General features: G+C 41.1%; 2 protein-coding genes across 3 annotated transcripts in view; one reads left to right on the top strand and one right to left on the bottom strand.

The window, feature by feature from the left end:
* Nucleotides 1-27,639, bottom strand: part of MTOR (mechanistic target of rapamycin kinase) — a 65,538-nt gene that overhangs the window by 37,457 nt on the left and 442 nt on the right. Inside the window, exons 2-28 of one of the 2 annotated variants that reach the window (XM_026862625.1) lie at nt 27,362-27,470; nt 25,816-26,048; nt 25,242-25,442; nt 24,375-24,509; nt 23,653-23,928; nt 23,236-23,344; nt 22,197-22,383; nt 21,890-22,018; nt 20,833-21,077; nt 20,452-20,667; nt 19,607-19,812; nt 18,960-19,082; nt 18,514-18,603; nt 18,327-18,419; nt 17,708-17,842; nt 17,230-17,359; nt 16,758-17,008; nt 15,861-15,902; nt 14,707-14,793; nt 13,947-14,114; nt 13,568-13,680; nt 12,996-13,158; nt 12,634-12,726; nt 11,809-11,955; nt 10,862-11,004; nt 9,549-9,711; nt 9,266-9,411 (exon numbers count right to left, since the gene is read on the bottom strand). In XM_026862625.1, the coding sequence (XP_026718426.1) occupies nt 9,266-9,411; nt 9,549-9,711; nt 10,862-11,004; nt 11,809-11,955; nt 12,634-12,726; nt 12,996-13,158; nt 13,568-13,680; nt 13,947-14,114; nt 14,707-14,793; nt 15,861-15,902; nt 16,758-17,008; nt 17,230-17,359; nt 17,708-17,842; nt 18,327-18,419; nt 18,514-18,603; nt 18,960-19,082; nt 19,607-19,812; nt 20,452-20,667; nt 20,833-21,077; nt 21,890-22,018; nt 22,197-22,383; nt 23,236-23,344; nt 23,653-23,928; nt 24,375-24,509; nt 25,242-25,442; nt 25,816-26,048; nt 27,362-27,470 (4,133 nt within the window). The remainder of the gene's footprint in view (nt 1-9,265; nt 9,412-9,548; nt 9,712-10,861; nt 11,005-11,808; nt 11,956-12,633; nt 12,727-12,995; nt 13,159-13,567; nt 13,681-13,946; nt 14,115-14,706; nt 14,794-15,860; nt 15,903-16,757; nt 17,009-17,229; nt 17,360-17,707; nt 17,843-18,326; nt 18,420-18,513; nt 18,604-18,959; nt 19,083-19,606; nt 19,813-20,451; nt 20,668-20,832; nt 21,078-21,889; nt 22,019-22,196; nt 22,384-23,235; nt 23,345-23,652; nt 23,929-24,374; nt 24,510-25,241; nt 25,443-25,815; nt 26,049-27,361; nt 27,471-27,639) is intronic. The other variant, XM_026862626.1, reaches the window with a different exon arrangement.
* Nucleotides 2,159-7,675, top strand: ANGPTL7 (angiopoietin like 7). Its single transcript, XM_026862627.1, has 5 exons — nt 2,159-2,628; nt 4,316-4,416; nt 4,737-4,931; nt 5,788-5,986; nt 6,950-7,675. Exons 1-5 carry the CDS (start codon nt 2,250-2,252, stop codon nt 7,117-7,119), a joined length of 1,044 nt encoding a protein of 347 aa, XP_026718428.1. The 5' UTR covers nt 2,159-2,249; the 3' UTR covers nt 7,120-7,675.

Genomic DNA, 27,639 nt, shown 5'->3' with positions numbered 1-27,639 from the left:
AGCCTGAGAAGAATTTGCCCCTGGGAATGACAGAAGCTCCAGCTGGAAGAGGGCTCAGACGGGATTAGAGGCAGAACAAAAAGGTCAGGCTTTCATCTATGTGCAGTGGCACTTTCTGGTCTGAAGTATAAAAAGCAATTTTGCTATGGAAGGTTTCTGGAATGTCCATGACAAAAACGTGACTGAAGCCTACGGTCTGCTGTGGAGGTATCCTCAGTATTTTAATCAAATTGTACTTGCATATCTCTGGCAACCTGTCAGGTCACCAATACCACACAGTAGCCTCACCAGCTGATGCTATGGACTATAGAGGTTTCTGCCTGAAATCCAGCACACAGGCAGTCACCCACAATGAAGCTCAAGACACTCACACGCTGCCTGTTTGGAGATCTAATTCTGACCTCCTCCAAAAGATTCCCTCTTCCTCCTCTAAGAAAATTCAGGTTTATGTATTCATATTCTGCCCCTTGAGTGCTTTGATGCTTTCACCTTCCTGAATCTTTGCACCCTGTGGGGTCTCTCATTGCTGTTCTGCAGAAAAACTATTAGCCGGCTGTGGTGCAAACCGGAGTCAGAAACAAAGCATTTAGCAGCAAGTGTAACAAAGCTAAGGAGGAAGAGAAACCACACCAACAAGAAATTGTGCTTCCTATTTTTCTAAAAGTCTAATGTCAGATCAGTAAGGCTTTTCTTATCTTCTCTAATTAGGCAGAAATCCAGCAGTCACTTTGGATCAGCAAAAGAAGTTCTATATAAGATAGTATGTGTCTGTCGGGTTTGTCCTAATTTTCTTTGTGAAAAGAAAAAAAAAAAAAAAAAAAAAAAAAAAGCAAGATTAGCTTTCTTTTGTTTTCTTGGACACCAAGAAGCTTTCATGGCATTTACCCCAGAAGCAGATACATAAATCATTAACTCCTCCATCTGCAACTTATCTCTGCCAGTTACCACAATCAGCCACTTAGCAGGAAGATGCAAGAACCTACACGTCAGGCAATTACAGAGCAGCTGGCCTGTGGAGAAACAACTTATCCATAAGGATCTAGAACAACAGCGGCAGACCTTTTGCAAAAGGCTGCACCGCTGCTGAAACTGTTCTACTTTGGGATCAAACACCTATTATCAACTTTTGAACTGCTAAAAGATATCAAAGAGGAAACTGGAAGTTGTTGTCTCAGTGAGCTGCTCCTTAACCTCTGAGTGTCTAAAGATCTAAGATTTATTCTTAAATCTACACTTTATCTAACTGTGAACGTTTTAATTACCCACAGATTTTCCTCTTTTAAAACCCTGTTAATAAACTGGCCTCCATAATACTGGAGTTAGACAGATCACATTCCCTGTACAACCCATCTCTTGTCAATCTTAACTAGACTGTCTTTCAGCATTACTTTATGTCCTTTTCCTTGTCCGCTATGAGTACAGAGGCATAGCTTTTGACTTACATATTTTGCAGACTTCTTTCCATCCCACCCTGAGATATTCCATCTCTAAAAAGAACAGCACTGAATCCTACAAAACAAAGCGCAGAGACACCAGTGTCCTGAGAGAGGAGGATTAGATGCTGAACTGATGAATTTGCTAAAATATTACCTAAATTAAGAAATACAACAGAATTACCCCCTACAGCTTCTGGGAAATATATTAGTAGGACTTGTTGCATCTAGGGCTACCTACTATGGAGTTACCTTCCTTGAACTTTTATAAACTCATCCTGTTTGGACAGCCCTTTCACATTCTGGACCTCTTAACGCTCTTGTATTATTGGAGTGCCAGAACTAGTCACCAAGAGGGCTACAATCCAATAGGCAATAATTGCTGGAAACTCTCCTCATTTCCGAGCTCTCTCCCACACCCCTTCAAAACAGAACTGAGTGAAGTCTCTCCCACTCTTCCCAACCTTTCCTGGCTGAAACCTGTTCCAACTTTACCCTGTAGACACCTGATAAAAACAGATGAACTGGGAGGGGCCAGAAAGCTCTTCATAGCTTCAGGGGGGTGGAGGTAAACAGAAGAATAGTATATAAGATGCTTTGAGACAGACTTTCAAAGTGCATAGACTCTGACAGGAGGGGTCTGAAAAAAAAAAAAAAAAAAAGCTACTTCTTCAGGCTCCACCTTCGGAGACTCAATTCATTGGAAGAAAGCTAGGTACCAGTCTGCTGTAGCACTTGCAGAAAATTTCATACCTACCCCAGCTGCATTCAGCCTACCCGCAGTCAGCTGGAAATTTTCTGTTGCTGTAAGCAAAAATGCCAACAAGATCCACTGCTCAGCTGGCATGGCTCTGCATTGTCACTGTGTCTGTGGCAATCTATCCAGCACTGCTGCAGAAGCCTCCTAAAAGGAGAACAATCAATGGGAATGCACAGTCCAAGATGACAGGCTGCTGCGATGAGATTAAGGAGCTCAAGCTGCAGGTAGCCAACCTGAGCAGAATGCTGCAGGAGCTGAGCAAGAAGCAGGAAGGTGACTGGGTGAACGTGGTCATGCAGGTGATGGAGCTGGAAGGGAGCACCAAGCAGATGGAGTCCCGCCTCATTGATGCTGAGAGCAAATACTCCGAAATGAACAACCAGATAGATATCATGCAACTCCAGGCAGCTCAGACGGTCACACAAACTTCAGCTGGTAAGGAGGGAGTCACCAAGCTCCCAGATACACCTCTTAATGCACAGAATGAACTAATGACGAGTTCTTAATGCTAGCGTGTCCCACTAACGCGATTTACAAGTATGCATACTGAATACTTCTGCTTCAAGTACTTTAAGTACTGAGTTCCAGAAAAAAATTGCTTGAATTCATCTGTCAGAAGTCCAAAGAACCAGCTGTATTCTAATATCTGTAGATCTGTTGTCAGGGAGTGGAAAAACTCAACAGGTACTGTACTTGTACAGGGAGAAAATAAGCCTAATATTTCATTTTCTGAGTACTACAGTACCAATCCAAAAAGAAAGGGAGCTGGCTTTGTCAGGGAATGGCTCTGGCAGTAATAGTCTCCGAGTTCACTGTGCTGACAGGGGACTAGAAGTTGGTAAAACAATTAGAAATGCTCTCCAAGCATTACTGGAGATTTGTAATTGTATCTTTATGACTATCTCTGAATTCGAGTAAAAGAGTGACTCATTATTTGAATGATAATTCTCAAAAATTCAAGGCTGTAGATGATGCAAGATGCAAACTGTGATATAAGCCTAGCCAAAACACAGTTAAATTGTTCAAAAGTCTCTTTTCCCTGAGGGAAAATTTCACTGCATGCAGTGATTGCACAGGCCTGTACTAAACACGGAATGCAGGTGCATTTTGTAGGTCAGCTACCTGTAAAGCCACTTCCAGAAGAAAGTGTAAATTTTGTTGACTTTTCTCTTAAAATGAAATTCACTGCAACAAGTTTAAAACTTCCTTAAAAAGAAACTGCTGTTGTCTGAGATAACTGGATTTGCCAAAAGACTTCATTTGGATATCTTTTTTTAAATTCGAAGGAAAAAACTTCAAAATCTATTTACTAAATTCTTCTTACAAAAAGTTCCACTTGGCTGGTTTTGACACATCACTGTTTACAGTAGGTCTTAAACAAAAATGATACCATAACAAATCTATTTGGAGCTATAGTAAAGGTTTGGTAAAAACACAGTAACACACAGAAGAAACTGACCCAGAAGGTATTTCAAACAGATGCATCTCACCTCACCAGGTAAGAGACAGTTAGTCTGCACTAAATTGAAAACTGTCAGAATGGATAAAGCCCTGCTTCAGCTAGTTTCTCTTCCTCAGAACAGCAGCTGTGCATTTTACCATCTTCAAGCCAGCTCCTAGACCAGGAGGAAGGGAGGCTTGCAGAGACTGACAGACTGACCACAGCTAAAAGCCACCATCTCTGTCCCAGGCTCTAGTGCAAGAAGTGCTAAGCAAATACGCCTCATCCACAAACTCAGCTACCCTGTTCAAGTTCACAATCAAAACAGGCATCTGGCAGCAGATGTAGCCATTCGATTAGATAAGCATTTATTATTTGGAGGTGACAGGACAGGACACAGCAAATATGTACCTTTTTACCACAAGCACAGTACAATGTGAAAAGCAAGCAGAGATGTCTCTTTGGATAGGAAAGGGGCAGGGCGGGGGGGAAGTTCTACTGCTACAACCCTTTTTTCCAACGCATGCACTGATCACAATTGAGCCATGTCAAGAAAACGTTAGACTTGTGGGAAGTCTTCTTCACTTAATTATTCCTTATATTACAAACTAAGCTTTACAGAAACCACAGAGGGGAGTTCTTGCTGTTCAGAATCTTACTTTCTGGTTCTGATTCAAGTAGATGCTGTCTATGACTGCTCATCCCTTTACCAGAAGAACTACCGAATCTCTGGAGTTTACAAGCTACCATCTGATGAATTTTTGGGGAGTCCAGATCTGGAGGTAAGAATGTCAAGTATACAATATATATTACATGCCCTTCAAATATAAGAGATACTTATCTATCAGAGATGAAAAGAGCACAAACTGAGCTACGATACCCTGCACTTTGAATCAGCATTTTTATGTAGGCCAACTTCAAGGCAGAAAAAAGTGTATATTTAAGAGGGGTAAAAAGAAAAAGGATTCATTTAAAAGATTTTCTCCAAAGACTTTTAATCAAAATAGGAATTTCTTCAAGTTGTGAAATCTGAAACAATGTCTTGGCTTGTGTTATGAGAACTGAACCTTCCTAAGTGTGCTGCCTTTTTTTCCTGTTCTAGGTGTTCTGTGACATGGAGACAGATGGAGGTGGCTGGACTATCATCCAAAGACGTAAAGTTGGTTTGACATCTTTCAATAGGGACTGGAAACAATACAGGGAAGGATTTGGCAATATTCGGGGAGATTTTTGGCTGGGAAATGAAAATATCTACCGACTTTCAAGACGCCCCACTGTTCTGCGAGTGGAATTGGAGGTAATTAATAAGCTCCTAATTTCAGCAGCAAAAGGTTTTTTGTACAAAGTGATCCTCTAGCTGCAGATACCATCTCCTGTTGATATATAGGAGGCCCAAAGAATTTGCATGCTTTAATTAGAGAAGAGATAGGATAGACCTAGCGATACATTCAAGGACAAGACAGAATTACGTTCTCCACCCTGCAAAGTCAGTAGGGACAGCCTTCTCTCTGCATACAGACTATGCCTTAAGGAACTCAGGGGCCTTTAGAAAGTGTCATGGAACCCACTGCAGACAGAGATCTAACTGCTGACCACCTCAGATTTCAAGATTCAGAGAGGTGGCCCAAGAAGTTTTAAAGACTCCAAGACTTTTGCAGCACTTCCTTCCAGCTTGTGTACAAGAGTTTGCATTGTATTACCCCAAAACAATTTCTACAGTCCACTAAAGGCTTTGGTTTGACTTAGACTACTTTATAGTAGGGAGGGGGATTTTATTGACTATTTTATTGAGGGATGGGATATGTATAATGGAGAAAGTGAGTTGAAAGGCTTTATATCTAAAAGTCACTGTTTCAGAAACGAAAAAAAATTCTTGAGGCAGCACAGGTGTTGAATGGAAGAGCTGCACACCAGGTTTCCATACATATTGTTTAACACCAGTGCAGTTAAGACTTGGAAACACAATTATTTGCTCTGGAAAGATTATTTGCCTTGATAGATAAGTTTCTGCAATCTGAGATGGGAAAAAAAAACCTCGTGAAAAATCTAGGACTGAGAAAAAGATATGCAACATGCACTGTATATAACCATAGATGGTGGAGTCTTTTCATAATTTTTAATTGGACTTTTTTTTCTTCATTGTTCTGTGGCAGGATTGGGAAGGCAACATACGCTATGCACAGTATAAGCAATTCACCCTGAGCAACGAAATAAATAGCTATCGTCTTTTTCTGGGAAACTACACTGGCAACACAGGGCGTGACTCCCTAAGGTACCACAACAACACAGCCTTCAGCACGAAGGACAAGGACAACGATAAGTGCGTGGATGACTGTGCCCAGTTCCGTAAAGGTAAAACAAACAAACACACAAAAAATTCCTGTCCTGAAAGAGTGGCCTGGGTAATTTGTAGAGCACCCAAGACTCACTCTGTCCAAGAATCTGAATGGTAAATCAAGGGAGAGGTGACCAATTCTGGGACATACACTTATCTGTTATGTGGGAAATCTGGCAGTTTTACACAAGCTGATTTACACAGAGCCACTGTCCATCATCTACACATACCGTTACCCAGTCCATTATCTCTATCTCCCAATCTGCCAGACTATCTTAATTCAGTGATGCAGGAAGTTATTCCTGCATATCTACAAGGCTTTTTTTTTTTTCTTATATTTTTATGAGGTTTCAATTCTTGTGTTAGCGACTTTTAATTATTCTCCTCTATTCTTATCCTATACACAACCTCAAGGTTCAACCTGAATTCTAATCTTTATTCCTATTAAAGAGTCTCTAATGAGGTTTCTCTCTTCATTTAATTTATTATCTTTATATGAGTTGTCTCACAGAGATAATTGTCTTCACTCTGTTTTGCCCTTTATCCTTAATTTCCCCATTGTGCCCTCAGGCAACACGCAAATAAAATTGTTGATAACAGTCTAAAAGTAGTACAGTTTATTTGCAGAGTCCAGAAACCTTTCAAACACCTTAAGATGCCCAAGCTAAGAACCCAAATTCATTTCCTATACTAACTCTCAGAGTCAGAAACATGTCAAGGAAATATTCTAAGAGGAATGAGCAACTAAATTAAAAGCTACTGGGCTAATTTGACTATGTAACCATAAAGCCTTTGTGCATTTAGTATGTAAAGCTTTGAATTTACCTGCAATCCCAGCTCTTAGGGCCACAGGCTCCAGGGATTAAATGATTCATTCTGATCACTCTCTTCAGGAATGAGCAATAATTATTATTACTTAAAACAGGTACGTTTTGTATTAAATGGCTCACTAGGAAACTGTTCATTTATTTTCTGAAAAGGTGGATACTGGTACAACTGCTGCACAGATTCCAATCTGAACGGGGTTTACTACCGCAAAGGAGAACACACCAAGAACATGGATGGCATCACCTGGTATGGATGGCATGGATCAACCTATTCGTTGAAGAGAGTGGAGATGAAGATACGGCCAGAGGATTTCAAACCTTAAGAGGGGACCAATATTTGATTGTACAGCTAGACGATGCCACTGCACAGGTGGGCAGCAGACAGATCAAAATCAGCCAAATAATTGTTCAATTCATCTATGCACAACAGCTACACACTGGCTACGCACACACACAAACACCAAGGCACAGTAAGCACCAGCCACAGCCACTAGAGTCATCAGGGCTCAAACTTATTTCCTCCTAAGGCTCTTTCCAAAGGGAAAAATACAGTGTTAGAACAGAATTACAGCACCTTCAGAAAACCTACTGGTGTGCTTTCACTGGCACTGGGACTAGTGGGTTGCCTTAGTATTACCCAACCAGGCAGGGACTGAAAAAAAGAAACCTTCCTCGTTGCATTTCTTTCAGGGTCTAGAGTAAGCATTGCTGAGTAATTCCTTTTAAGGGGGACTCAGCAAAAATTATGTACTCATTTCAAACCAGAGAATTCAGTCAGAAGCATCACTGGTGCACCTTTCTTTAGTGTATAGTAAGTGGCTTATCTTCCCAGAGAAGAAAAAAATCAAGTTCAATTTTGGATTAATTAGTACTGCCTAGGTTGTCTCCTGAAGTTTTACTGCCATCTCCTGCTGTTGCCTCAAATAAGTCCCCAGAGGGCTGCAACCAGCAGATAGCAACCCTGGAGGGAGGATTTGTTCCATATGCTCTGTGGTGCTTATTCCTATACACAGATCACCTAAAGATTGATAAACCAGAAAGCAACTTTCTGGGATTCCATAAAATTATGTTCAGGTTACAATGTAAGTGTGCTGTATGTTGGTAAGACTCAGCAGATTAGCAAAAAAATCCAGACCCAGCCAAAAAAACTCAACTCCCAACAGTTAAAACCACTGTATCCCTGAGCAAAACACTAGTACACACCAGAGAATCCCTAAGTGCCAAAAGTTATTCAAACATAAGGGAGTGTTTGCTGGCATACTATGCTGAGAAATATTAAAATCTGTTCTGAAAACTACCCCAGTTACAAGTTACCTAGATATGTTATGTCAAAAATCAGTATGTTTCTCCCTTACATAACACAGTGTTAAAAGTTTAAAAAAAGAGACTCCTCCTGTAGCCATACAGCTGTTTGAATATGTTGGAAAAGATAGTTATAGTTAATATATCTATTTTTATTCATCCTAAAGAGAGTTTGAATCTAATTTAAATTGTTCAGTCTTGTGTGAAATGGAAGAGAAAGGTGTCTTGGGAATTGTCTTACATATGTTTGATTATTCATACTGTAAATGGCAACAGTGTGGAACTATAGTTGGAACTATTTTAACTGTGGTCTATAAAATGGATTTTTAAAGGTTTCTAAACTTTTTCATCTCCAATAAATTGTCTTTCATTTTTAATCCTGCTTTATTTCAAGTCTTTGCTCCTTAACTTGCTTTTTGATACATAAAAGAAACAGCTGCAGAAGTGATTGTGGCCAAGAAAGGGAATACACTGAATTGTATGTTTTCCTCAGAAAAACAAGAGAGGACAAATGATGAAAGAATAAAAGAGGGGAAAAAACAGGAAAGCCCAACTCCAAGGAAGTAGGAGGGCTGAAAAATTCACTGCATACAGACAAAGCAAAGTTTTTCCTCAACCAAAATAAATTTGTCCATCTCAAATGACAGTTAACATTTCTGTGATAAAAAACTGAGATTCACATTTTAAAACATGTAGTTTAGTACCAAATCCTGTAAAGGTATTTCCATCTTTCTTGTTGACAAAGCTCAAGAAACAATACACTCTTGTTATAAAATCTTCTATTTGATATATGAAGAATGAGACCTACCTAAGCTAGATGAGCAGAATTTGATAGTGATTTTAATTATTTACATGTAGGTGTAGAAACCTCTCTCATCTAACTTACAGCTACTCCATGACATCCCATACTGAACTTGAAGGGTGAGAGAAATCAGAAGACTCCACTTTTTCCTGCACAACTTCCCACAGTCTCTATCATCATTTTAACTGTGTAACAGAAAAGCAGAACTCAGCAGCTAGGAGTGTACATCTGTAAGCAAATTTGTAAGCTCACAACAAAGTCTTGTGGCAGAGTGTGAAATCCTAAAAATTGTCCAGATTCATTCTAATGGTATCCTAAATTGGGTACTGATGCAAGAGCAGAAATCTCATCAGTTGTGGTCCTACCTGATGAGAGATTCTAGAATGGCCGGGGTGGGACCCTTTTGAAATTCCAGCTCCTTGTAGTGAAGGGCCTTGGCATATGCTCGACATTTTGCAGCTCTTTCCCCCAGGAGGACAATGCCATTATCATCTCTCAAAGGCAGTGGACCCTGGGTAGAAGCACATACATCAAAAGCAGGATGAGTATAAAAAAAGAAGTATGCATGAACTCTTCATGCCCTTTCCATAGAGCAGACATCAGCCAGATAGCCAGCATTAGAAAAGAGTTGCCTAACAGCATCTCTACCTTGTCACTGTGTTCCATAAATTCCGCCAAGTTCAGGAGAGTCTGAGTGACTTCTGCAATGTCCTGAGAAGTCAGGGCTAATTCAATGCTTCGGATCAGCTCATCCTGCTGGTCTTCATTCAGTTCAGACCAGCATGAAACAAAAGCAGCATTGAAGAGATCTCTGAGGAGAAAAACAAAAGAGAGTGAGAGCTAGGGATTCATTATTCATAAGAAGTAGTTTATTTGACAGTGGACTTGCCTTCATGTTCAGAGAAAGAGAGCTACAGAATGCATTTATATGTTTACCTGCAATAAATATTAATTAGTTTTCATAAAGCTAACTTCTGCACCAAACAGTGAAACCTGCATTTTAAAAATATATGATGATATACTACAATAGTAGAAACTGTACAATCATATGCTAAGCAAGTATTTCAGGCTAGAACAAACTCTTCATAGCAGCAGGGGTGCTCTTCTCTTCTGCTATGAAGAATGAGGCCTAAGTCTGACTGAGATCACAAGCAAATGTAGTGAAAAAGATGATTGTACATTTTTCCGGACACACAAGCAGCTACACTTTTGTTTTCTGTGCTCACTAGGGGACTGCAATAGCTGGATTTTGTGTTAGTGGCAAAGCTTGAGAATGAGGAAAGGTGATGAAAAACAGATACAGCGACAGCCCTTGTCACCACTGGTACTGTAGTGAAATACTATGGGGTGGGTTTGAGATGCATGGAACATACATGGAGGACACCAGCATTACCTCTGCCTGCCTAGAAACTGCTGACTTTTTATCATGCTGTTTACCCTTCTATTTCAAAAATGATAAAACTCACATTAAGACAAAGTTAAACCTGGAATGAACACTTTTCAAAGAGCAGTAGTCAGATTCATATGCACTGAGGTGACCATTGTATATCACCAAGAAAGATAAACAGGCAACTGCTTATAGAAACTCCAAGTTTCTCCAGACATACTGGTTGCAAAAGAAATAAAGCACTGTGGCTTATTCCACTCAGAGGCATTTTTATTCACCCACAGTAGATCCTTGAAACTATTTCATGCCTTGCTGTTTTTCCAGCTTCACTTTTTTGTGCCTTATGTTATTTCTAGACTAACATGCAGAATTCCACTGAAAGATTTTGTGCACATCATGGAGCAGCCAACTGAGAAGGGTGGAAATGAAATCAAGTTGCTAGCTATTTGATTTGTCCCATAGAAGGAACTTTCTCTATTTATGGAATCTAAGAGCTTTTAAGTAACTTTCCCCTTATAATATCTGGCTTGCATCTGCAATGTCAACTGATCCGAAAAAGCCAGAATTACTCTACCGAGCCATAGGATTATATGCCTGAGCCAGGGCCCAGCATGAGCGCAGGGATGGTGAGGAGGAATCTTTCAGCAGCTCCAAACTCAGTCGTCTTAACCATTCCAACCAGTCATCTTTGGAAACTCTTCTTGCTGCTCCCCATGCCTGCGGTACAAAGCAAGACAATTCAACTGTCAAATGAAGCACTATCCAAAAGCAGAAGAAATCCATCAGCAGGCAGCATTACTTCTTTACAGCTCCAAATCACATTGTTGAGATTCCCTCCATAATTCCCTGAAATCCGTACCTTTACCAGATAATTTGCAGTATTTCAGTCTCATTTCTAAGAAATCTTCCCTAAATGTATTCCTCTCATGACATGCCAAGAATTTAACAAGAATAATTCTTCCCCTACAAAAATACACCAAGAGCTGAAGCCACTATTGAAACATCAGCTTAAAAATACTTAATGTATTTAGAACTTTATTTTTAGGCCAAGCATTTTCAAACCAACCCATTCCATTACTGAACTGAGTGCTACATGCATTTACTGTTCAAAGTAGCCAGCGCTTAGCTATTAAGTTCTACACTGGATTCAAGAGAATATGGCACTAAGATGTAAGAAGCGGCTGATAAAAAAAGGCAGAGACTCTGAAACAGATGTCTCTAGACTCTACAGATGATTCCTTGGGATCTAGGAAGTCTTGTGCATACTTCACATAAGAAGCAGCTGTCAGGATTACTTCACAGCCATTATTAGTCTGATAATTCAGCTTCTCCTGTCTTTAAAGATGCTTAGCACCTTCTAATTTTAGAGAGTCTCAGACACTATTTTGACCTCAGTTTTGTACAGAACTGAAAACAGAAAAGAGATGTAAATCAGTGTAGTTCAGATGTGCTGGACGAACTCCTTAGATGTGACACAGTAGCTCCTCTCTTCAGCAGCAAACCCATGCTGTGCAGTCTTACCTTTTGCAGGTTGATGGTGCTAACATGCAATTTCTTCATAGGACCTGTTTCCACAGGACCACTGGCCAAAGTTTCTCCCTGGTTGCTTCTCAACATTCGGTGCTGATAAATCAGGGGATCCTCTTCTTCATCAGCAAGAGTATAGCCCTACAATAAATAGCTTACAATGAAATCACACCCACACAAAAGCAATTTTCTACAAGCCAAATGGATGGTAAAATCAGAGCACTATCCAATCTCACAGCAAAATTTGTGAAACAAACCACCATCTTTCATTAAAATGATTACACCTTCTAAACCAGAGAACTTGAATAGAAAGGGGATATCATTCAAGATAACTGGTAAGAAACCTTAGCTCCTAGTATTAAAAGTCAAAATAATACACCTTCAACAAGCACTCTTTCCTACTTGACTGACTAGTAAGCCTTAAACTGCAGTGTGCTACTTGTTCCACACTAATCAAATCACAAAGCAGTTAGTGAGGTTTTGAAATGTGGGATGCTACAGAACATACTGAGATAACAAGGTCTCCTTAAGTCTTGAAACTGTGGAAAAAATAATGTAAATCTACATTTAAGAACTACTGAGAACTTACCTAGAACTTGCAGTGATTTTTCTACAGGAAATAACTGATACTGGCTGACAATAATTTTCCCAATGTAATCTCAAAGTCTCCTTAAAAAGCTGTACTTAACACACAAATAGAGCAACAACCACTCTCCATTTTAGGAACAACTCAAAGTGAAGTTCCCAGCCACACGTGTTTCAACATGAAAACATCCCCAAAGTGCCTTTATGCAAACAGCTGTATGCTTGTCCACTCACCTTTACAATTCTGCAGATAAGAACATCATAGCGCTGATGGTTAATTCTGTGTCGCACCAGAACTTTGTTCACCATCGGGATAAAAATCTGGTACTGTACAGGGGAATGCATCAAATGCTAATTACTCAGTGTCATCAAGAGCAGTAAAATTGCACCTCTGTTTCACTGATCTTATAAGAAACCAATTGTGAAAGTGATTTCAGTAACTCCTGATTCCAGAAACAACTAAGAGAGGAAAAAAAAATAAAAATCTCTTTTCTTTAAAATCCAGAGTGAGCACATTGAAAATATTCAACTTTAAAGCCCTGATCTTTGGGACAGTCCCTCCTTCTATGAGACGTCAAGCCTAGGAAGACTATTACCTTCTTTCCCAGCTGGAACACCAGAGAGGAGAGGGTGTCCATTGCAGTTGTTCGTAGCTCAGGGCTCTGATCTAGTGTTCGCACAATGGGATGAATAATCCGTGAAGCATAATCAGTGAAATCCAGGGACTCTGTCAAACGGTCCACGGTTTCTAGAGCAGCTCTAAAGTCATAGCAGAAAGAAGGAAGGGTTTATCTCTCATGGTATAAGACAGGAGAAACGAGGTGTAAACATACCTAAGTGATTCATGTTCAATCCTCTTAGGCATCAATAATAATAGGAAAAACAGGTCACCATAACTCTGTTAACACAGCAAGTACTCGCAAGACAGCTTGCAAATTGTGGTGATTAAAATACTGGCAGGTGAGAACCAGAAAGTAAGAGTCTATACCCAAGAGAAGCTAGTAACAGCGCTGTGACATCCAAACAAAAATAAACCTTCCATAATGATTGAACACAAAGAAAACCCATGGAAGGAACTAGGTATGTCATTCTACACAGGGTTAGGGCAGCCACTGAAGAACTTGGATATCACAGGCAAAAAAAAGAGTGCAAAGCCACCAACACTTACTTGCGAGCCACCACGGGGACATCTGGGGCATCAAATAGCTTTACAATGGGAGGTAGTAACAAATGAAGGTAGTCATCCAAGTTAGCTCCAAAGAGCTGGATCGCATTCAATAGCTGGAGGGAAAAATGACCCAAGGTGACTCAAAGTCTTGAAAGAGATACATTTTAAATCAGGCAGTATCCAGTAAAAGTCTGCTTCAACCCTGCACTTTAAACAAAGTATTGTCTGCATCATTTCACAGGGAGCCTTGCTGAACTGCACCTCTCCCACTTGCTTGCAACACAGAAGCAAGAAGCCCCCTGCTGCAGCACAGCACATTGGGCATGCACCCACCTCGGCGACACCCAAACCAACTCAGCTGCTGCAGCTTCCCACTCACCTTGACAGAGACAATGCGACTCTGACTATTGTCATGCATGAAGACCCGTAACATGTGAGGAATGAGCTGAGGCAGATAGAGTTTGAATTCGCCTCCTAGAGCTACTACGATTTGCTCAATAAGTAAGATAATTGTGCTCTGTATGGAGTTGTTCATGACCCAGAAGTCCTACAGAAGGAAAAAAAGAAAAAGGAAAAAAATTAAAAAACAGTTTTTCAATTGAGCTGTACAATTACAAGAAAAGCAAACTGTAGGAGACAGTCTCTAGATAAATTCAAGACTGAAGGGAAGAACTACACTTCCCTTACAGACTAATATCAATTGGCAGTTTTGGTCTGTTTTTAAAACACTCTGTGCCTTCAGTATATTTATAGCTGTTAAATACAACCTCTAGGCAACTGTTTTTTCCTAATCCTTGTGTCTGCAAACAGTAAGTGAAAATGAAGTGAAATGCCACCAATTTATGAACTCCAAACACTTGTTGCTAAACCTATGATACTGAAAGTAATAACTGCAAAAAAACCCAAGTGCTCAAAAGAACTCAGGCATTAGCAGAATCTAGGAGCTGCTCTCATTCCAGTTACTAGTAATAATCTATATTATTGTTTCAAACACATTATTTCAAAATACAATTATTATTTCAAGCATACGGAATTTTGAACTTCGTAAGAATTGATGAAGTAATAGATACATTTGGTAATGACAGAAACACTGTCCACCTCTTCTGACAGTAAAGTACTGGCTTAACGATTGTACTCACTCTCATCAGGGTGACAATTTCATCCATATAGGGCCGAATATGACTTCTCACAAAGGACACCAACATCCCTAGCTGCTGGAACAGGAACTGGAAGGAAGAAAGGTGTAGCTATCAGTGTAGCTTATCTAAACATGAAAGCAGCACTGGGTAAATGGTGTTTCACAGGCCAATTGCAAGCTCATTTACCAAACAAATAGCATGCATAGCTCCTATATGCTTAAAATCCGGGGCTAAATTCTTGGCAGCTTCAGCTCAGTGGTTTGGGGTTTTGAGTGTGTGTGTGTGTGGAAGGAGTAGTTTTGGGTTTTTTGGTTGTTTTCACCCCCCTCCCCGTCAACTTGCATGAAAAATTTTGTCAGCTGAAAGCCTTGGACAGTCAAGCATACAAATAGGTGTTTGTGTCAGCAGATTTATAAAGCGTTAGAATGGACTTGCAAGCACAAACACCTCAACTACAGAGTTTGTAATTTACATGTGAGGGTGCTTCCAAAAATTTAGCTCCTAACCTCTTCCCCCTGCCTGTAAACCAAACTGGCACACATTTTAGGATACTCTTTCTGTACTCTTTCCCATCCCCACCAAGATACATTGGTGAAAAGTTACTGGGGAAGAGAGTTTGGTCCTTGCCAGAAATACCACTTTTTTTTTTTGAAAAGGTGGCTGATTGTACCATAAAAGAATTTTGACATAGACAATTTTATTTGGACATACTATGACAGTATTGCAATTCTTTTTGCCCCAATACAATCTTATGCATTCACTCATGACAATGAATTTACTTTTGAGATTGGTATGAAATAATGCAGTTTAAATTACTTTGTCCACAAAATAATTGTATATAGTCTTTTTACCTCTAGGAAAATAGGAGAATATAGGTTATTATACATTAAATTTCATTTCTTCATGCAGTATTTGAGACTACAGTAACAAAATACAAAGCAGAGCTCAGAAAGAGAGATAAGAGATTTTTGTGAAAACTAGGAAAGAAATAACATCAGCTTCTTCAGGGAGAGCAGTACACCTACATTTACCAAAAATGAACCCTGAGCTCCTGTAATGTGCCTTTTTTTTGTTTTGTTTTGGTGTAGTGAGAGAATGCTTACATATAGGACAAGGACCTGCCTCCTTTAGGCTTTAGTGTCACGCGTACCCACCTCAGCTCTTCTCCCCAGTACACTTTCACCATCTTCTTTTACCTGAAAATTTTTAAACAGAGTGTGCACAACTGCATAGCTTTCAAGCAAGTTAGATCAGTCAGGTCTAGGAGTTCGGCCAACCCAGGCGTGAGATGTTTTCCTTCCAATCTGAGTAGTAGTTCAGTCTGGGAGAAAACAGCGGTTCTATAGCAGGGTTGGGATTCTGCTAAGGGAGCACCCATCCCACCTATAAAACACAGTACCAGTAACTAGTACAAACTGCCCTTCCCACCCCAGAGATTATTTTCAGCTGCCTGAGAAAAAGGCTTGGCAAACAGCAGCCATCTCTGGTTAGGTGAATCTTAAGACAAATCTTCACAAAATTATTTCCTTCTAAAACTGTAACTTAAGTGGGAAGGAAGAGAAAGCACTGCTGTGGAATCACCACCCACACTGCTCTGAATGTTAGCAGACTGTAGCAAATTGCATTTTCCTTCTCACAGATGAGCCAAAGTACATGGTTGCATCAGAAATTTAAAGAATCTACTGCTATTATTTAATAATACTGTTTGAAACAGTACATTAATGCAGAGATCACTGCAAGCTCTGAAGCTGCACAGGCTGTTTTCCTGAACAAGACCAGCTTGATAAAAAACCCCAGAATTAAATATTGGCCTTCTAAGGATTATGCTCAGAAGCAGCTGTTTCAATAAGAAGCAGAAAAATTGTTTCCACTGGATATTCTACCAAATGCTCACCGGAGAAAAAGCAAAACTGAATCTCACTTCTGCAGCATGCTTGGCAGCAACACACAGCACAGCAATGCCCAAAGCCAGTCGCATTCTCTTTTAAAAAATGGATTCTTATTTTAGGGCAGTGGAATGGGAATGAAGAAGTGGTTCCTAGTACACTCACCTCTCGGATGGCACCATCACAAACCCGTATTACATTAAGGAACGTTGGCATGACCTGGGGCAGGAACTGCACACACTTCAGCCCAAGAGATTTGAAAATAAAGGTGATGGCCTGAACTACCATAGTGTGGTGTTGGGATAAGGACTGGTCTCGGAAAATTCTCATCAGTGCCACCATAGAGACAGCTGGATAGAACTCATCCAGAGGGAGGTTTCCCATGTTCACCAACATCTCACTGGTACTGTAGTCCGCTAAAAGAAAGAAGGTAGTGTCACAAGCTACATATTGAACGGTCCATGTTCAGAAGCACCTGAGTATTAGGTGAAAACACACACACTAATAATTTGTTAAGTAGAGGAGACAAGCTTAACGACAAAACAAAACCAGAACAAAAAGCAAAACTAAAAAACAAATATCAAGACCTGTTTGTGGATCATAAAGCTGTTCATTTGAAATAAATTCAGATGCTTACAAGAATCCTGGCTGGATTTGGACTCTGAGAGGCTGACGGCTGAAGCATCTCGTGACTGATCAATCATGCCAATGTTCACTTTGTGTTTGTAAGGGTCCAAAGCACCCAGCAACCCTAACACACGAATAGCCTGGTAAGACAGAAACAAAATGAGAATTCATCAGGACTTCATCACCAAGGCAGAAGTCGACACATGAAACCACATGTTTGGAGAGGTTCAGAGGATTAAAAAGAAAAGATCTGGAACTAAAGTGACTGCCTGGAAAAAACATCAATGCTTTCCATTCAATGGCTGGAGGCCATTTCCCTGACTCAACACTTTCACCCTCTTAAGTCTCCTTATCGTACTTTGATCAACCACAACAATGATCTTTCACCTCCCTTCCCCCATCCCCAATCTAGACAGACACATTTACTTGACGGCTCTCCCCCCAAAAAAACTTTTAGAAATGGTTGTGTCATAGCTTCATGTTCACACCTCTCTGCGGGTGCCCTGGTTCTGCTCAGTCTTCAGGAAGTTCAGAAGCACCTCCAGCAAAGTCGGGTACTTCCTGTACGGTTCCACCACGTAACCAGTGCTGGCCACAAGCTGTCCCAGTGTCCAAAGAGCCACCTGGAAAGATCAAGCCAGAGAAAATGAATTTTGACCAGGGAATTTATTATGTCTCCTGATCTATCAGTCATTCAACTTCTGTAAAGTTTCTTTGAGCATCATAGCATCACACTGCAAACCACAGTCCATGGCTTGAAATCCTCTACAAATAGTGGCAATAGGAAAGGAAGTGATAATCAACAATTTCTTAGACTCTGACTGCCATAATTATCCTCACAGATACAAATCAAATAGGCATTCAATTCAGTGAGTCCAAGACATCCAATAAAAACTACTTCCTTTTTCTTCTTTCTTCTTTATCAGCTCTGTACTATGTCACAACAGCCAGCCACTCACCTATGTGCCACCAGTGTGATTGTACACTCCACAAGAGAGAATTGAGTGATTTACCGGTTCATTTTAGCAGCTATGATGGGACATGTAGATACTTTGAGAGCTTTGGTCACAGTGGATGGCAAGTTTCATGCAGCTGTCAAATACTTACCTGTCTTTTAGCCAGCAGGGAGGAGTCCTGTAGCATGTCCATAATTATAATGAAGAGTTCATCCACCCACTTCCTCATTTCCAGCCCACTGACCTATTGAAAGACAAAAATCCAAGTCCTTCATCTAGCATTGCCAAAAGCTTAACAACTGACTAGCATGGCAAAGAGGTGCCTGCAGTATTCCTACCTGTGCCAGCTCCCCTATGGTAGCTAGGACGTTGTTTATCACTCCTGGATTTGGATCTGGATCAGGATCTTTCAGTTTCACAATCAGTGCCTGGAAGGTGACAGAGGAACACATTAGAGTGTGTTTAAAAGACTCCTTGCTGTACATACAGTAGTCAGAATTATCTTTCTTTCTGTTTACACCCGAAATTGATTGCACAGGGGGTCAACTTGCATCATGGTGAGCATTTCAACAGCAAATGGAACTTTTGTTTCACAAACTTCATGCAAATCCAGAAGCAGGTTAGGTTACACTGTCCCCCACATGTGTTACTATGGGTGACATCCACATGAATCTGATTTTTTCCTGCTATGAACAAGCAAAAGAACTGCAGCTCCTGAGGCTCATGTATCCACTTGCTCTATCATCTCACTCCAAATTCTCTAGGAAACATACAGAGACTCTACCTTAAGGATAGGTTCCATATACGGACGAATGAGGCGTGGAGCGTTAGAAACCAGGTGACCCAACATCCTAGCACTTTGCTCTTTAATCCTGCCAACACCACTGTGTTCCAGCTCTGTTAGAATCTGCAGAAATGACAATGGAAGCATGAGAACAGGGAAAATAAAGGTACGCAAAAATTCTTTGGATTTCCTGCTCTCCTGTCCAATGACAGAAAAAACATCCCAGCACTTGTAAAGGGTGTTCTACATTTACACAGCATTTATGACTAAACAAAGCTGAAATTAATTAGCACAGAATAGATGGCTCCACAATCATCTACATTTATGAAGTAGTGCCATTCATTCACCTAAAAGAAGCACAGAATATTCTTCCTCAGTACAGCTAGAAAGCACTCCAGCACGATGAATGTGGAGTGACATAATGACTGCTATCCTCTCATCTCTAATACATCCTTAGAGCTTCAGTCCAAACATCATTAAAAAGACTTCCTGAAACCTACTAAGCTGGGTAATAAATATTTTCCAAAAGGGAGATGTTCCCCCACTCTCCCACACATTCACTACAGCTAGATCGCACAGTTCTTTAACACCATCTTAGTTTCAACACCAACTACTCCATTTTCACTGCAGGCATCCCTCTTCATTACCTGGATTAACATTTTGCGCAGGAAAGGCATGACAAAAGCAGGGTTCATGCTGCTCAGGCGACCCACAGTACAGATGGCCAGCTCTCGGATTTCAAATACTTGATCATTCAGGGCCACAAAGAGAGCTTGCAAGTTTTCCGCCTGGGCGAGGTGAGCATCAAATCGCTCATCCAGAGAAGCCAACACACAGAAACGTATATCAGGGTCTGCAAGAACATATTTGTCTCTCTTTAAATACAGCAGCAAACTCCTGTTCTTATTATAGCCTGTATTCACAAACTGGCCTCAAAAATTCTTCACAACCTCAAAGAAATGCTGAGAGCTTCCCCAGCATAAGACACTACACCAGTGTTTTAGATGAGACACAGGGTAGGTCAGCCCAACAGATCCAGTGCTGCTCAGCACTGCCCCAGTACCCAGATCGGTAAAACAACAACCTACAAGCGGCACATCTGGAGGCAGCGTGTAGAAAATTAACTCATCTCAGGTTATCATATTGCAACTGATAGAACAAAAAATTCAAATAAGAAGATTCAACAGAAGGGGCTTCCCTTCCCAAACTACAAAGTTGAAGGCTACAACACAGAACAACAGCAGAAGTCTCAGGGCTCTACCTAGTTCCAGGTGCACAGTTAAGAGTATTTTGCATTAGTGTTCTATTAATACCTCAAAAATCAAGATCTAGCAAGAGAAACTAAGAGACCTTTTTAATTTATAAAAAGAATGACAGCTTTAGTTAGTGGTAAATATACTCAAATTCTACCACAACCTTAATATCGTGACCTGCTCATGTGCTAAAATTAACATGTGGTAAGAAAACCTTTTTCTCCAAACCCAACACTAACCTGGGTCAGTTATTCCAACCACAAGCAGTTTACTGAGGACGTCAGCCACAACCTGCACTGCTGTCTGACTGACCACATGGGCATGGCCACTGATCAAGTGGATGGAAGGTGTGAGCAAGCGAGAGCAAGTGCGGGCGGCTTCCATCCGGATCTCCTTGTGCTCACTGTTCAGAAAGTGGTCTGCACAGTGCCGAACAAACTGAGTCAGAGAGTGGCCTAAAAAGAAGAACATGAGGAGCTGAACACAGGTTTAAACCTCAATTACTGGTCTTACCAGGGAATAGGAGTTTAAAGAAGGTGCTCTCAGAGTTTTCCTGCTACTTTCACTCTACTGCTTATATCCCACACCCCTTGGCTCCCTGCTTCATTATGACATCTTACCTTCAAACTCAAAGCTACCCAGTGTACGAAGGGCGAGGGTGATGCTACCCACATCACTGGCCTCTGGGATGTTGGTGAGGCTGGGCGAGGCAAGCTGGTGGGCAAGGCCCTTTGGCATGCCTGGATGTCTCAGAGGCTTGTGCATCAGAACAAGGGAGAGCATTTTCAGCAGCCCATCCTGGATATCCTTCTTTAGCTGGGGGATCTGACGACTCAAGTCATATAACACAGCTGTCAGAGCAGGGCTGAGGGCAAGAAGCAGGCAGGTAGTCATTAGAACAGAAACGATATGAGGTGGGTTTTTTTTTAATGCTTTTACCCATCAGAAGATAATTGTGGGCACATAACAGTAACACATGCCAGCAAAGCACAAGATTCCTTGTGCAAATTCAAGCACAGGAGTCAACCTTCTTGTCTGAACTCGGTGAGCAAACTGCCTGACTGCAGCACACATTGCTACATTTGGCAATATTGCTAGAATAATGTTACAAGTCTAAGTGATTCCTTATACTTGTGCTTTTTAGGTACAAAGGCAACTAAATTCACTTCCAGATAGTAACAATCTAAACAGCTTTGTGCTATCTGGATACTTTCTCCATACCCTCCCACACTAACAGCTTCATGCGCCAGGAAATTTTCAGTAGGAACCGTCAGCTTCAAAGGTGAAAGAAGCTAGAAGCAAATATTCAGTGCTTCAATCCTCCTTCCCTGCCAATTTGATACGGCAAAAATCTGCTGCACTTCAGAGGTTTTCTAAATTTTTGCTGGCTGTTGCCAAATGTGTTTGAATAGTGGAAAGTAAAGGGGATTGCTTTTGAATTCACTAGTTCTCCAAAAAGATTTCTTCACACAGAGACCAATGCTCTTAAGTAACTCAACAGACACATTCACACTTAAAACATATTATTCTTCTGAAAGAGCTATCCTGATCTTCTGAAAGGTCATTTAAACGCAATAATCTTCCTTCTCAATCTGAAGACTTTTAAGGTCTTTCTGTCTGGCCAACAATGCCATCCAGTGGCTAACAGAAAAAGATGCTCCCGTGCCTTGTACTCACCTCAGGCCCACAGCCAGCATCGGTTCCAAAAGCTCTTTGATGTCCTGCTGGATACTGGGTCCCATGGCTCGTGCCAGCATACTAATGCAGGTGAAGACTGTGGCATCAACCTGCACAGATTTCTGCCTCCTGGAAAGGGATCACATAAAAGGTAATTAAGAGAAGTTCCTATTTTTCAAACATCTTTCCACCTGTGTCAGTCTTACAGAAATACCTCTGATTTTAATAAAATAATTTTATCCCCCATCACAAAAATAATACAAAGAATAGCTGTTTCAGTTTCTTCCTCTAACTTTAACATACTTACTTGTGGGCAAAGTCCTTTGGTGGAAGAGCTGCTTTTATGATTTCAAGGACTTTTGGCAGGTAAGCTTGAAACTCAGACCTCACAGCCACAGAAAGTAAACCCAGTGCCTGGAAGGCTGCTGTGCGCTCCTTCTCCTTCTTCACACAGCTGAGAACGTGATTCATGGTGTCTGGAAGATACTGATCAGCTGCCCACAAGAGAGAACAATACAGATATTGGAGCTCATTTAGGTTTATATAGTTGCATCACATGTGCAACTAAACCTTTACAGGTATAAAGCTAGGGAACAGACATAGCCATATAAAATTTACTGACATGAGCAGTAGCTAACACATGTCACCATATAATAAAATTTTCAAATCAGAGAAGGCTATGGGTTTTTTTAAAAAAATAATAAATAATCACCAAAATAAAAGAGCTATGTAAAAAAACCCCACACATTGCAACAGGTTTTATATACATATAAGATCCAAGCATCCTGGTTTTATAGCAATTAATTGGAAATATGGAATAACAGTTTGTTCCAACCCACTTAGAGCAGCTTGGTGACTCGCTTCCAACTCTGATGCTCTCCTAAGTTTGCTTGATATATCAACTGAACTGCTCTAAAACCAGGAGGTATTTGCCATTTTACCCGATATTTCCTGGCATGTGCACCAGAGAAAAGGAAGACAACTCTGCTGATAATATGTGGGATACACTGAGTGGGAGCAAGAGAGCAGAGTTCAACCCTAAGTCTGACATACTGAGGAAACAAAACTAAAAGGAGGTTCTATCCCTTATGGTACTAATCATAGAATTCAGACAATAGTTTTCGATCCATTTTCTTCATCAAAGCAACATTTTGGCATCAGGTATCAAGTCACACATTCAGAAAAAAACCCAAGACTATCCTCCCACAGAGAAATTTACTCATCTTACAAGCACCACGTTTGTACTGCTGCATTGCCTGCACAAGCTCATCTGGACCAAGGAGAGCTGGATAACTTCCAGCCCAATTTCAGCAGCACTTCTAACACCCAACCATCTGTCTTGTCACCTGTGAATGCCGAAGGACGGAAAGCCGCCAACCGTGGTAGCAGATTGAGAACTGTCATCTGGATCAACGAATTTTTGCTGGTTCTGCACTTGAGAACCCACTGGCACACCTGAAAGGAGATAGATTGGGCTTTGAAGGATGGCCATTAGCAGTACTGCACAGATGTTTATTACCTAGGTTAAGGCATTCGACTGACAAGTGGCTTCAGAGTCCATCCAAAAGATGGATAATTAAGACTGTTTCCAAAGAAAGGAAATCACTTGCTCTAAGGGAGATAGTGACAAAGCCAGGATACATATAATTAATGACATTTGATGCCTCAAATCAATACTAGGCAGTATTGCCTGCTAAGCAAGGACACAGAGAACAATTTCTCTACAAGAACTGGTGTTGCAGTGTTGAAGACCAAACACTCACTTGATCAAACTTCTCTTCCATCAGATCTCTGCAGCATCGACTTTCTACCAGCGTAGACTTTGCAGGGACAGGTGAGGTTGAAAAACCCATGATTCCCTGGTGGGCACTGTACCCCAGAAGACCAGCCAAAGCATTTGACTGAGAGGGTTGAAGAGACTGAAAGCTAGTGAAGGGAGTGATGTGGCGAGGTTTGGTACTGAAGCCCATCAGGTCTTTGCAGTACTTGTCATGCACAAGCTGCTGCTGAGTGATCTCTTCCATCTCCTCTCTAAGGCGCTGGATAAAGTAGAAAAGCATGTTTTGTTTTGTTTTGTTTTAAAAAAAAAGGTAGCTGGATAAGAGATTCCTAACACTGTACTACCCAAATCTCCCGAGTAGCATCCTGTGTAGCTGATTTCCAAATGGCTATAAAATATCAACTAAGCAAAATCGGCAATAGAGTCCTCACTCTATATAAAAACCTTTTGCATTGTAATTAATGCAGTTAATGGCACTTTCCATCACAGTTTAATATCTACTCAGCCCAAACTTGTCACTGTTATTTCTCTGACACACTTCAATTTGTAATAATCAATGCTCTGACTCAATGCACAGATGACTTGTCAGCCCAACAACCCCATTTCAAACACAATGGGATATTTCCACAGATTGCTGAGTTGCTGCATGTTGTCAATTAATCTGGCAACCAAAAACCATAATCCTCATCTTGTTCACTTGCTCACCTCTCCCTCCATACTGCTGATTCTCACTAGCTCATTGAGGATCAGTAAGGCACCATGGATTCGGTCATCACGGTTCATTCCTTTCTCTTTGGCCAAAGTCTCATCAAAGCCCTTCTCAGCCTCTTCATACGTATGCTTGGGGGAAAGAAAAAAAATTTAAAAAATCTCAGTGATCATGCAGAAACCAAGCCTGCAGAAATAGCAGTACTGCCAGTCAAGAGTTACTCACATCCTGTGATCTTCCAAGAGTAGCCACAAACCTCAACTGAGTAATAACACTACAAAATTCAACTTCACCCAGAAGCTGTAGACTCTGCTGCAGAGCATTTTCAACAGCACTAATGAGCCAGTCAACCATGCCACAGTATAAATTTCATCAATATCTGCATCATGTATTTGACTATGAGGAATCCAAGTTCACAACATCTGACTGCACTGTCCAAACCTCATTTGATATTACGAAGCTTGAACTCATGTGGCAATGGCAGCAAAGCTAAGGTTCAGACAAAAGAATCCTTACCTTTTTCACTTAGGTTTTATCGACACTAATAAAACCATCTGCTAGTAAGAGATGACAATAGATAGATGATTGCATGGCTGTAAAACAACGTCAGGCTCAACAGCTGAAAATGAACTGCAGAGAAATGGATTCTTGATGGGAGTTAAGTCTCTTGCTTACTTTTACAGTGAGCTAACGGAACTACTTATTTTGTAAGCCATTATATTTTCAACCCTTTCAAGGAGAGGCACCAGACATAGTGACAAAGGTGACAGGTTCTTCGCTTAGACGGCTCTTCTAAAAAATGGGCATTTGATCATTTGCATTGCATTATGAGGAGTTGCTTCAAAATGAAGTTATTTTCTTACTCTGTACCACTGGGGCTTCTGCATCTCTTTTGGCTCCCGTTGAGTAGTGAGGATAAGGCAGGCTCTTAAGGCAGAAACAGCTCCCTCTCGGATGGCCTGTTTGGGATCCCACACAGCCACAAATATATTGTCAAAGAATGGCTGCACTTGTTGGAAGAAGAAGGTAGGCACGCTGATTGCCAGCTCACGCAGGACAAGAACCTGGAGGTGGGGAGAGAAACAGTAACAATCTGTGAGGATGAGCACCCACAGACAAACCTCACCATTTCTAGACCGTAGTATCATTTATTTAGACTGTCAGTGTTTGTGAGCCTGAGCTGTTTCCAGCTCCATACTGTTACAGTTCCTAGCACAATGGTGTCTCAATCCTCTTTGGTCACTGGGCTGAGGTAGAAGCAATGAAGCAGCACTGTATCTGCCATGAAAGCATCAGATTCTCAGACATGGACTAGCAGCCATTCTCATTCTGACCAGAGCTCTTCTGCAGCTTTCTGTGCACATCTCCTACCACTGTTAACTAAACCTAACCATCTCAATTCCAAGACAGGTGAAGACAAAAAAAATGATCACTTACAGCTGCATGTCTTCGACCTTCATTCCTGTCAGCTCCCAGCCATTCCAGAGCTCGTTTCACCTCAAACTCCACATACTCAGCTGTGAAGGTGTCACCAGCCATTGCAAGCCGCCCGATAGCCTTGGAGGCCATCTCCATTACAACAGGATCATTGGATGGCAACAAGTTCCTCAAGTAGTTGGCAAACCTGCCAATACGGGTGGCATTACCTCCTTCGACACCGATAAGGCTTGCTGTAGAGAAAGGGAGCAATGCTGTAAGTTCTCCCTATCAGTCAGTGAGGCAGACAGTAGGTAATTCCTGGATGAGTGTTAGTATTCCTTATCCATTCCTTAAAAGATTCCCATCAACTCCTCCTAAACTGCAAATCCACAGGAAAAAAAATAATCAAACAATAGGAGAGGGCCACCATTCTTTTGAGCCTGAACTTGTTAAGTGGGCAGGAAAATGCATCCAGTAGCTTCATAGATTTTTCCCCATTTTTAGTTTAAAAAGAGAAAAAAAAATATCCACCCTGGGATCACAGACCCATTCCCAACAGAAAAGCATCCATCCACCTGCAACTACTACGGCTGGCCCGCCTCAGTAGAGAAGTCAGAGACTGAATGGACCAAGGAAATCGCTCTCCCGCTCAGCCCTAGAGATGTTCTCTCCAGGCCAGGGTGGAGGCACAGTGGCAGGCAGCTGCATGGCAGAAGCTTTCACTGCCAGTGCCTGGGTTGTACCTGCTCTGTAGATAAAGAGGCCATCAGTGTCCAGGGTTGTCAAGCTGGCACCTTTCAATAACACTAAATTTGCAGAAAAAATTTTAAAGTGATACTGCCAGCTTAAAATCAGATGTTGTCACCAAAGATTTCTCTAGCTAAAGGGACTTCTGCTGTCTTCAAACATCTTGGGAATGGATGATTATGTCTATGAACCTAAACCATAAGCACCTCCTATTTGGTTATTAAAGAAGTAACTGCTACGATACAAGCTACTTGCTTGGAAGGCAAAATATTTACTCAAGCTGATTTCCCTAAGAGTGAAAATGCAAGTAGCTCTGCCATGTCACAGCAAAAGCACAACAAGAGCAACTGATGGAGCAGCTGATCAGAATCAAAGCAAAGCAATGTGAGCCCCTCCCAGGGATGGAAGCTGCTGTTATTGAGCCAGGTGAATTTAAATAACAAGAATCAACCTCCTCAGACAGAAGAGAGTTGAGAAAGTCAGCCCACCCTGATACATCTAAATGGACAGCACAAACTGTTCTCAGCTGAACTCAAGAACAGAATTTTCAAGTGTTCAGCACTCACATTTGATACTTGACTCCCAGAAGAGCTCAGGGCCCATTAAGCACCAGATTTTCAGCCACCCTCAGCACTCAGCAGCTCCCATGCTGACACTTACAGAGAGATTTTTCAGAGCCCAGCAACTAGCATGCACCCAGCGTACTGAACAGTCAGACATAAGGCCCCGATTATAAAAGCTCATTCCTTTTGACAATCTGTTCCTAAAGATAGATGCATGAAGAGAAAACTCAGAGACATTAAGCACTTTCACTCACCTATAGCCAGAATGCCACCCTTCCTTTCATTTGCATCAGAGCTAGAGACCAGCTCAAATATGTGATGGTTCAGCTGATCATAAAACCTGGTAGATTCTTCCTGACTCATCTGTAAAAAAAGTTCAAATCAGCTTTCAGCATTCTTTCCCTCCTTCTTGCTCCCAAAGCCTCCATAAAGACAATGCTTCTTCAGTCACTTAAAAAGAAATTAAATCGACCATATGTTACAAACACAAATCAGTATCTCTTCTTTGTGCCCTAGACATGTCAAGTTTGTT

Source organism: Athene cunicularia (assembly GCF_003259725.1).
Source record: "Athene cunicularia isolate RWA chromosome 21 unlocalized genomic scaffold, athCun1 chr21_part1, whole genome shotgun sequence".
In the NCBI taxonomy this organism is placed as follows: Eukaryota; Metazoa; Chordata; class Aves; order Strigiformes; family Strigidae; genus Athene; species Athene cunicularia.
The sequence above is the reverse complement of the archived record's forward strand: the minus strand, read 5'-3'. Positions and strand labels throughout refer to the sequence as shown.

Bases quoted from the DNA above. Each gene is read 5' to 3' on its own strand.
- ANGPTL7 (XM_026862627.1), top strand. From the start codon at position 2,250: ATGCCAACAAGATCCACTGCTCAGCTGGCATGGCTCTGCATTGTCACT. The intron at 4,932-5,787 runs GTAATTAATAAG...GTTCTGTGGCAG, and splicing joins TTCTGCGAGTGGAATTGGAG to GATTGGGAAGGCAACATACG. The intron at 5,987-6,949 runs GTAAAACAAACA...TTTTCTGAAAAG, and splicing joins CTGTGCCCAGTTCCGTAAAG to GTGGATACTGGTACAACTGC.